The 10867-nt window shown below is 43.2% G+C and overlaps 1 protein-coding gene across 2 annotated transcripts in view; it reads right to left on the reverse strand.

Annotated features, from left to right (window-relative positions):
- ccser1 (coiled-coil serine-rich protein 1) overlaps nucleotides 1-10417 on the reverse strand; it is a 106008-nt gene extending 95591 nt beyond the window's left edge. Inside the window, exons 1-4 of one of the 2 annotated variants that reach the window (XM_072387781.1) lie at nucleotides 10135-10415; nucleotides 5004-6021; nucleotides 4083-4497; nucleotides 2144-2328 (exon numbers count right to left, since the gene is read on the reverse strand). In XM_072387781.1, the coding sequence (XP_072243882.1) occupies nucleotides 2144-2328; nucleotides 4083-4497; nucleotides 5004-5996 (1593 nt within the window). In that variant the 5' untranslated portion in view covers nucleotides 5997-6021; nucleotides 10135-10415. Of the gene's footprint in view, nucleotides 1-2143; nucleotides 2329-4082; nucleotides 4498-5003; nucleotides 6022-10134 lie in introns of both variants that reach the window. The other variant, XM_072387782.1, reaches the window with a different exon arrangement.
- Nucleotides 10418-10867: the final 450 nt, after the last annotated feature.

A 10867-nucleotide genomic window follows, 5' to 3' on the forward strand; every position in this document is an offset into this window, starting at 1 on the left:
TGAGAAACCAGCCCTGAATACGCCGGCGAGGTAAACATATCACTGCTTCTCAAAAGGATTTGAAAAAGAAAAAAAGAAAAAAAACAGAAAAAATCAATAAGTGTAATGAGATTGCCAAACAGCTAAAGCAAACACAGACTTGTTTGAGCTCACAGTAACTCGCAGTCCATTTCTTCTAATTCAACAAATTAGCCAAACCAAATCTTTACACTTGATGATAATTACAGTGTACCCTGGCTGTGATTATAAAAAGCAACAATAAAGCTCCATCAGAACACACATTAAATGTGGTATACTTCAGCGTGTCCGGGTTTTGCTCTTGTACAGCCGTCATGTCACATGGCAAATGGATGGATAAATAATGCTCACTCCATTCTAAACCCTTTATTCACATCCCTGCTGCGGTCACATGATTTATTCCTTGCATATTCTTCATATTTATCATACTCCAATTACACTCAAGCAAGGGCGGAAGCTCAAGTATCTAAAGCCAATGTTTTTCCATTAGCTTCGAGTGCAACCAATAAAATGTTATGAAGCCAAGAGTGGTGGGACATGGTTTAATATGCACTCCCTGTCTCTTACCTTTCCTCAATGACACAGGCCCTTAAAGGGCCCTTCTTCGGCAGAGAGGAGGAAAGAGGAGATAAGCCAGTCTGTCATGTACAGAGCAGTTTGCTGTGTATATCCCTACCCTGCTCAATCTCCTCGAGGAAGTGTGTAGCCTCTTCAAGAATAAATGGGAGTGATTTAAACTAACGTGCCTCCCCACTGAGCTCCTTTATGTTTGTTGTGAGAAAACCACCCCGTGCTCGAAGTTAGCTGTGGCTTATAGCCAGAAACAAAAGTGGATATAGCTACAGCCTGCATCAGCAAAGACTTGTGCAGTGGGTGCTACCAGACGAAGTAAACAGAGAGGATATAAGGCTTAAACCCTACAGATGAGCGAAGGAGCTTTTCTAAGTACTTTTATGCATCCACACTTAGACTGAACTTCAGAAGTTTCCCATTAAATAGCTTTGAGTTCAAGAACATCAAACTTTTTCAGTTTTTTTTCCACATATTTTCAAGGGGTGTTTACATACTTAAGGGTTTTTATGCTTAAATTATAAATCATTTGCAACAACTGTCACTTGCTGCTTCTAAAGGTGCCACAATGATGGATTGTGCATAAATGTCTACTATTCTCTCTCCGCTCTGCGAGTGTTTTTGACTGTATGTGTGTGTGTGTGTGTGTGTGTGCAGCCCCTGCAGCCTCTTTTGGCTGATGGGAACATCAATTGAAAATTAACAGTGAACTCAGTAACCATTAACGGGTATGAGGAGTGTTTTTGTAGTTACTTTATACCCCAATAAGTATGAAAAAAAAGTGTCAAAGAGCTGCAATACAGAACCAAAGGCACTTTGTCTGGTACTTATGGCAGTTTTCATATTTCCAGGTCAAGCACGCGAGTACTGGCCAAAATGAGTGTATCAAGCAGTAGATTATACCAGAATACGCCAGCAGCTGGCTGCAATTATGGCCATATTGCACCCACATTCATTTCTCTCCTCTTTAAGTGTGGGGCTCTACCTGCAGATGTAATGGCAGTTAATCAGCTATTATCCCTGTTCTGAATGGGCACAGTTTTAAGTGTGAGTTATCAGTCACAAAATGACGATCTAAAAGTCGATGGCTGAAGCGCCATTCAAATTTGGGAATCTTAAATACCTGTGAGTCTCTTTTTATTTCATGCTCATATTCTCTGGTAATGTGCGTATAAATCTTCTCCTTTCACCTAAAAGCTGTGAGTGTACGAGTGACTACAAGACCTAACAGTGTGAGGAGACTGAGAAAGGGTCCTGGTCATTTCAGTGAATTAGAGGCATATATACATGTACAGTAAATATATATCTGTATATGTATCTATTTATATATATATCTATATATATATAGATATATATAGATATATATACATCTATATAGATATACATGTACAGTAAATATATATCTGTATATGTATCTATTTATATATATATCTATATCTATATATATATAGATATAGATATATACATATATATATATATATATATATATATATATATATATATATATATATATATATATATATATATACATGTACACAGACAGCTTAAGACCTACCAGACTTCCCAATTTAGATGATGAGGAGTTGTTTCTGTGCTTGAGCAGACCACATCCCTCCATGCCAGGGGCATCCCTGTGGTTTCCATGGATACGAGGTCCACCAGCTCCCTCGGATGAGGAGCGTAGACGCCTCTCCATGCGCATCACCTCATGGTAGGGGCTGGCACTGCTACACATCGAAGCTGGAGGAAGGAAAGAAAGAAACAAAGAGAATCGCAAAGTCAGACACACCGACAGATATATTGAATTTAAATGAAACTGTTGGGATAAGATCATCTTTTCATTGTATTCTAATTAACTCAGACTTACTTACTGGAAGGAATATGGTTTCTCTCATAAAACTAAATGACAGTGCCACTTTTACTCGTTCAGCGCCATAAATTAACTTAAATCTCCCCTACATAAAGCTGCTCAGCAATATTGCTTTCGTTCAAATGTTATTTATTGTTTCGCAATAACCAAGTTCAGTCTGATTATCTTACACCAAGTCTGCTATATAACAATAAAAAATAGAGAATGAATGCTGGGTTTCAGGGGAACCACTCCTCCATCAGACACGCAGGACATTGCTATAATTGCTCTATTTTGATCTACAGACACATCGAAGTGTGTAAACATAAGAAATAAAGCAAGAGACCATTTTTAAAAAAAACAGGACATGATTCTAGCCCTTTTCTGTCTTCCTCTTTCTTGTTCCTCCTCCACCCACACACACACGCACTCGGATGCATACTGCACAAAGATGGCTTTCCCTGTGTTTTTGCATGTCTTCTTTCACAGCTCTGCTTTTGCATACTGCTGTAAAAACACCAAAGAAGCCCCACGATCGCATTGTTTTCTTCCTCTTTCAGACACAAATGCTGTAATTTCAGTCAATCCCACCCATGAAGATGAAAAGAATATAAGGAACCATATAACTATCTGTGATAGTGAACGGATCAAACCAGTTTGTTCTTTTCAGACCAACACACAAGCTCACCCTGTTTTCTCTTGAGACGGTCTATGTCCCACGGGGCTTATGAGCAAACAATTTACGGCATAATCGATAGTCCTTACTTCTCTGCAGATCTGGATTGCAACACCCATGTGTTCACAATATTAAAAATGAATGTAGGCCATCAGTGCCACAACAAGTGAGTGTTGGCAGATGGTGCTGCCATCGTGCCAACTTTGTGTTGCACAACAGCACAAATGATGCGAGCTTCTGTTGTAACAGAAACATGTCGCCCTGTTCGTGATGGTTATACTGTAGTGAAATAGGTATAAACTTAACCGTACTTTTTTGGTTTTGGGGAATCGTGAAATTGGGCTACAGATTTATGGGGAAAGTTTTTCTCGTTTCTTCCTGTTTGTTACCAAGTGGAAGCAAAACAAAACCTATTCGGCAAAAAGATACAGAAGCTAAAGTTAAAGTGATTTTCATCTGAGGTGTACATTTTACAGATTACCTGTCCAGACTACAGACTGACAGCATAAAAAGCTGGCAAATCTCTTGCTATATCTGCAGTTTTCCAAAACTTAGGAAATCATTTTACAGCTGGAAAAGCTTCATTCTCTATGTGTCAAAGCTTGTCAACTGTTATTCAAGTCAATTTGCAACGCCTCCAAACCCAAACACTAACCCCTCTGTAATGAAACGCCATACATTTTTATTGGCCTCCATTTTACACGTACTCGCTTCTAAGAATTTGGAGGTAGTCAAAGTAAACAGCGCCGATGGAGTCGAGTACATTTTGGCAGATTGCTGGACTGTTCATAAGCACACCACGAAACGGAAGTGCGGTTAATGCCCCGTCCAGCTCTGTCATCGAGCTGCCGCCACAAAGGAATTTCAGTCAAGGAGCAAAGAGACATGAGTTGAATCATAGAGAAAGTGTGTCTGTGTCTAACATCCGTGATTTTTTTTCCCCACATGTCGCTTGCTTGAGTTTCATACCTGCGTGTGGTTTCCTCAAGTGAGAGGACCTCGGTTCGTGGCAGCCGCAGAAACTTCCTCTCTCTTGAAAGGAGAGCGTGGTTCTCGCCCTCCTTTCTGACTGCTCTGGGTTCGAGTGACAACCCTCGCTGCGCACCACGCACGTCTCACTCTCACTTGTGGTCTCTGCGTGGTAGCCGGTCTTTTCCTCCTGCACCAACTCCTTACTCTTCTCGGGTGACTCCTCTTTCTTTGCCTCCTGTCTTTCCTCCTCCCTCTCCTCCCTCTCCTCGAGCGATTGCTCCTGCAGAGGCAGGCAGGGTACCGCTGTCTCTGGCTCTGAGAGGGAAACAGCGGTTTCATAATCTGTGTTGGCTGCGCTGGTGTCAGGAAGTAAGGGTTTCTCCTCACTGGACTGGGCTGGAGTGAAGAAAACCTGGACAAACGATAATCTATTGAGTACGTGAACAAACATATTCCACTGGCTGTCTCGTGAGCTTACAAAAGACATGTTTTAGTATTTTGAAGAGCAAATCCTGTCATTCTGCTCCTCAAAAAGCCAAAGATTAAGTTCTGCGAACCTTTAACTGTGTACATTTACCTTAGCTCCTTTGGTAAAAGAATGTCTCATACCCTCAAATTCACCTCACATTTCAGATTGCAAAAGGCCTTATTGAACAGTTACAATGTTAGACATGAGCTATAAGATAAAATAAACATTGGAGGGGGGAAAGATCAGCACTCTACCAAGTGAACAACAAGGTACCCCCATGGAGGTGGTTCTTGACATCCAGAGACATCTGTGGTTGAAATATTTCAGTTTTTTTCTTTTTCTTTCCTTTTAGTCTGTTTTTATGTAACTTTTCAAACACAAAGAGCACCGTGTGTCTTTTCTTAACCTCGTTGGATTACAAAGCTTATTTGATAAAAGCACTGCACTACCTGGGAGGAGGAGACCACCGTGCTGAAGTTCTCTGTAGCAGGAGGAGGGTCAGGTGGATCAGTATCAGCAGCCAGCCCGGGCACACAGGCAGAGCCTGGGGTTAAACCAGATCCGGGACTGGGAGCTGGAAGTGCGTCCAGCTCAGATACAGAGTCCTCTGTGATGGGAATGAACTCTGAGGGGGTAATGGCTGTGGTTCGATCTTCTGATATCATTGGGGACTGGAGGGAACTCTCACCACCCGCACCGACTAGCTCACCAGGCCACGACCCTGGGGTGAGCTCTCCTGCCCCTGGAGTGACAGTGGTGGAGCTTGGAGGTTCCAGATTGACTTCTGGGGGTCTGTGGTGATCAGACGTGCGGGAGAAGCGGTGGTGGGCTGAGAAAGACTTGGGCAGCAGTTGTTTTTTCTGCCGCGATGAACGCCTGTTGTTATTACTGCCCCCGCTACAGTCATCGAGGAACCCGGAGTCGTCCCCTTCATTTGTCCCTGAGCTGCTGATGCAGTTGATGAACACATTTCGATTGGTTGTGGAGGAGGATGACGAGGCCTTTTCAAAGTCCTCAGTCTGAGAGCGTGGGATTTTCTTTTGCCTGTGGCTGCCAAACCCAAAAGAGTGGCGTGACTTGGGACGCCCGCCACCCTCACTGAACCCCGTTGACACGGATGTCGTTACTGTCTGCTGGTTATTTCCATTTGCATCGGTACTCTGTGTCAAAGGAGGTGTGAGGTTTGGTTTGACAGGCTGAACTCGTGGCTCACTGTTTCGCTTAGCTGTGAAGCTGAGCGATGGAGCGCGGAAAAGGCTCCGGCGTTTCCCGGTGCTGCCAGAACTGGAGTTGGTGCTGGAAGGAGAAGAGGTGTGGACGCCATTGCCCACCCCGCCTGAAGACGGAGAGGAGGGGAGAGACTCCTGCCTCTTACTGCTGCTGCGGCGAAAGATTGGCAGGCGGGACACAAGTGTTGAACGGCGAGCGCCTGATTCCCCCATTTAGAAGCTGAGACAGGGAGGCACTCTGAGGGGAACAAACAAACATCGACACAATGAGTCAACAAAGCTGAACAAAACCAGTTTGTTAGAGGACGTGGTATTCTACATATTTGTGTTTAAATGAATGCAAAAAGCTTCAGTGCACTGACTGTTTTTATGGAGAAATGAGAGGGTTTTAATTAAGGGTTCACAGTTCCCAGTGAGCTGAACAAAGTCCTGCTGAATCTTTACCCGACAAAGGCTGCTGCTGCAAATAGTTGTGTCAAGTTTGAGCAAGGAAAGCCTTTCCAAATGCATTCTTTTCCCACGTCTGCAAAGTAGTCCTCAACTCTGACAACACACAGCATACTGAAGATGTCTAGACGAGGTGGAGATCTGCTTTTGACAGTGAGAGTAAAGATAGTCTGCCACAAAGAAGAGGCCTCGCAGTGTTTCTGATGTGCGTCGTTAAGTCAAACAACACGATCTGTAAAGAAAACACAAAGCTTATACCGAAAAAAAATAAAAAGCTCCAGTTCAATTTCAATGCGATTACAGATGATGAGAGATGTGGGAAGTTGGTTTCACTTTACAGTAACATGCCACATATTAAAATTAGGACTGATTTGACTTCTAAATCATCCAGAGACAGGGCTAAGCCAAGAAGGAGGGCAAGACAAACAAGGAGAGAAAAAAAAAAGTCCTGATGAAAACTTTAGACCTATTTTATATCTCCGCCATGTATGAATGGGCCAGATTTCCAAACCTCAGAGTGTCAGCTTCGGACAGCAACTTTCGCCCCAACAAATAACGATGTGTTCACACAGTGCGCCTACACAGAATGAGCCGACTCTGATACAGTCCTTCGGCTCAGCTCTCACAAGCTTAATAGAAAGAGGTTAAAGGCTGAGAGCACAAGATGCCAAAGAAGACAAAAGAAACAAAAACAATGAACTGGAGCTCTTCAAAGAAGCAGTACAGAGAAGTTTGATGAAAAACCCTTAAGTAATCGTCACTCTAAACACCTTAACTACAGCTTCACCATTACAAACACTGCAGTCGAGGTCAAAGTCTCACAGTCTGTCCAAACTGACCAAAAGTCCCTTTCTTGACTCATGAAGATGAAGCATTTATTTCAAAAGATACTCACATTTTTATTGTTTTCTGCCAAAAATAAGCCTAAACCATGATGTAGTCCTTGTGCTGTTGAAGAAGCTGCCTTCTCGCTGTAAGAGATACTGAGGTGTTTTTGTTTTTGGTCTCTGTGTAATAAGCTTACATTAACACCCTTCCCTAAAGTGGCTATTAGAGTCTGACCTCCTTGACAGCAAACTTGATCATTAGGGTTTCACCTCACCATTGTCCCACACGAGCTCAAGGACAGTAGCTTACTTCAATCGTGCACTAATGCGCTAATGTGAATGGTGAACTGATGCTTATCGCGTGTGTCGTGGAGTTTTAGCGGGCGCTAACACAAACAGTTGAAATCAGGTGCATGAATGGAAGAGGCAGTATAAGCATGAGCCAGCTTTCTTAGTCTTGAAGAAGCCAGGTGAGCTACATGAAGCCCACGACCCCTCCCCCCCTACATGTTAGCCAATAGCCCTCCTGGTGAAGCTATGATCTCCTCTGAGACAACGGACAGACGTCACAACCAACCAGCCATTTGACCAGGTCATAGCGCTCTGACCTGGCTCATTAAGACAGGCTTAACACTCTCCACACAGTTGGACAGAGATTAAAATAGATTTAGAAGGCCTCTCTTGTTTATCTTACCAACAAAGGGGGGGGGCTAGAATATATCAAACTCTTTACAAGAAGTACAATATCAGGTTAATATTACATTAATGTCAATGACAACTATTAATGGTCCTACTGTACTTACAGTGATGTTTAGTCCTACTGCAGCTATGCAACTGAGACATTTATCTCATATATCTCCTAACACAAAATTACAAAGAGCAAAAAGGAAGGTAGCGCTGCACTGGATAATTCGCTGCCATCCTCGCCGCTCGATTACAGCACAGCAAACGAGACTACCTGTGAGGGAGAAGCAAAGCGTCACCTCACCTCAGTTCCTCTTCCTGGCTTCCTCTAAACCAAAGCGAATCTGCTCATAGTTTACATGACTTCCATTTCATTGTGGATGCAGAAATTTCAGGTCACTCTGAGAGGACCCAAACTCACTTTTGTTTGCATGCTTTTCAAACATCTGCAGGTTTTCCCAGTGGCTTCATTTCCCTGACATTTTTGCTACCGCCGCACACGTCCACACCTCAAATCAGTCAGATTACCACAAAACAAGTTATTCCCTGCCACCGCGTTGCTGCTCCTTTCTTATTGGCACACCCTGCAACTGAAGACTACTCTAGCTGATGATAAGTAGACTAATATCTCAGACATTAACCAAACAGCAAACTCAAGTTTCATCAGTCAGTTTAAAGGAATATGAGGTGTGTGTGTGCGTGTGTGGTGTAAATGACTGGGTGTTTCCACCAAAACAGGTTCTTGATGGGACTGTACATATTCATCTCTTACATCTCAAAGAGGATTATATGTCAGTCAGTGTCATACCATTGTGCTTACTATTGAAACCCTACACCCATATCAATAAATATATTGTGGCAATACACTGTATGAACAGGGAGATTTGATTCTGAAGGAACGCAAACACAGCCTGTGAGGAAAACGAAGACAACGTGAATGTTACAACCAAGCAGACAGAGATTTTTTGCTGTTCTTTTAACTCGCGTACAATACAACACTATAGTCTCTGTGACATCAGGGTATCGCCTGCAGGGTTTGGGTCTTGTGTCTGCCTGTGATAGAAACTCACATATCACTAACTAAATCAACTGAATCAAATAAAATCCCGTGTAAAAGAACATCTGTTTAAGCAGGATTTGAAATGACAAAATGTAATCTCTCACCTTTTGCCTGACAGAAACATTACTCACGTGAATACAAGACGACTGTCTTGTTATGGGCCAATAACACAACAAGAAAGCAACATCTTGACACCCCTGCTGTTTGGAAACACGCAGAGCTCATCGCAAACGTTCATCTATACACTCGATGTGTTAATAGGGAAGACGGTGGTGACTAAAAGCACCATGTAGACAAAACTAAGAAAATACATGCAAAACAAAGGCAGACATGTTCACGGCGCAAAGTCTGGCTTTTAAACGCGAGGGTTCAACATCACCAGACATTGGCTGTTAAGAGCAAGCTGCAAACTAAAAGCACACAAGCACAACTGAAGGAATTTTACACCTCTGATTGATATATCTTGAACTAACTTACTTTGACAATATTATTCAGAGCACTATACTCAAAGGTTGAATGAGAATTACAGCGATGGCAACGTGAGATTTTCAGTTTACAGTATAACACAGTTATTACTATAAAGCTAGACTGACCCTTTATGAACTGAAACAGGATTTAGCATTACATAGCTGCGACATGAACTGAAATACCACACAGTGATATGCAGGTTTCAGCTTAAGTGACTGAGACAAGAGACAGCTGTCAGACTTCATAACTCCCACACTACAGGCCAAGACGTTTCACAAAGATTTTCCCAACCTTTAGATATGAACACTGTCTCTCTTGAAAGTGTAGCTGCATATGCGTTTCTTGCACCTCGTCATGACTGGAGGCTGACACTTGCACGGTCTGTCAACAGCATGAATTTGTCCACAGTGACTGGGCCTTGGCGTGTTTGGTACTGTGTACTTACAGTATAAACAACAGTAGTTAGAGCCGCTCCACAACACCGGCTCCTCATCAGGCTTCACACGAAATAACCATAGCTCGTCAGCATATCAAGAGGTGTACGTGGGGTTACCTTCACACATGGAAATGCCTATAACCAGCAGCAGCAGCAACAGCAGCCCTGCAGGCCGCCTCAGCTGTCAAACCAAAAACGTCAACAACGCTTTGAACCTTAAATCCCTACTAGCTAGCTGGCTCCCTTCACTGACACGCAGGCGCTAATGGTCCATGCGACAGTATATCAATAAAATAATGTCTACGGCTTTCTCCACACTGTAAAGGTCGACGGTGCCGGCGGAAGTGCTCTGTAAAAGGCACGTCCAGCGGTCTGGGCTGTCAGGCTAGCAGGCAAACACTAAAACGTCAGTTAACGCACATACGCTACCTTCAGAGGGTTCGCAGAATCTCTGCGGAGGCTCTTCAGTGCAGAAAAGGTTGAATATATCTTCCCCTTGTGCTCACGGGAGTTACTATAACCGACATGAGGATGCCTGGAGTCGTACAATGGTACTGAAATCGCACTGAGGTAGCACCTTGTGTGGCAGTGACGCCAATATCACACCTCAGTGACGTGGAGTCTCTTTCCTCCTTCCGCGTTGCAACGACGGGCCGCGAGCGTGCGCCGCATTACGTCCTTACGCCTCCGTACAACATCTTAGCATCCCTCAGCAGGTGGGGAGGTGGACAATTCAGTCGGTTTTCTGACACGAACATAAATCAAATGTTCGAAACTCATTGAAGTTAAAAAATAAATTAACGATTTAAATAAATATTGCAATGATTTACGGGACGGACTTGGCACTCTTTGCTTCCCTGAAATGTTTCATCTTTTTTTGTGCTACCATGTTGTTTAACTTTATTGAGCCAACACATTGGAATTTAAGTAACAGAGCTCAGCTTGTATTCCAGATGAAGCTGAGCAATGCAAAACCAAAAACTTAAAATTAAAGACATTTTCAAAATTAACTGTAGTGAGACATAGCTGAACAGATTCATAAGCAACAGCATGTACCAATAGTCTTTAGTACCTAGTTCACCCCTCAAAAAGGTCCTGTGAAGAATCCCAAATATGGTGGGGACCAGCTCTGTGGCAGAACAGAGGTGTTTTGTGAAGGGGT

This window comes from Leuresthes tenuis, unplaced genomic scaffold, assembly GCF_036924035.1.
Source record: "Leuresthes tenuis unplaced genomic scaffold, fLeuTen1.0.hap1 SCAF_6, whole genome shotgun sequence".
Taxonomy (NCBI): Eukaryota; Metazoa; Chordata; class Actinopteri; order Atheriniformes; family Atherinopsidae; genus Leuresthes; species Leuresthes tenuis.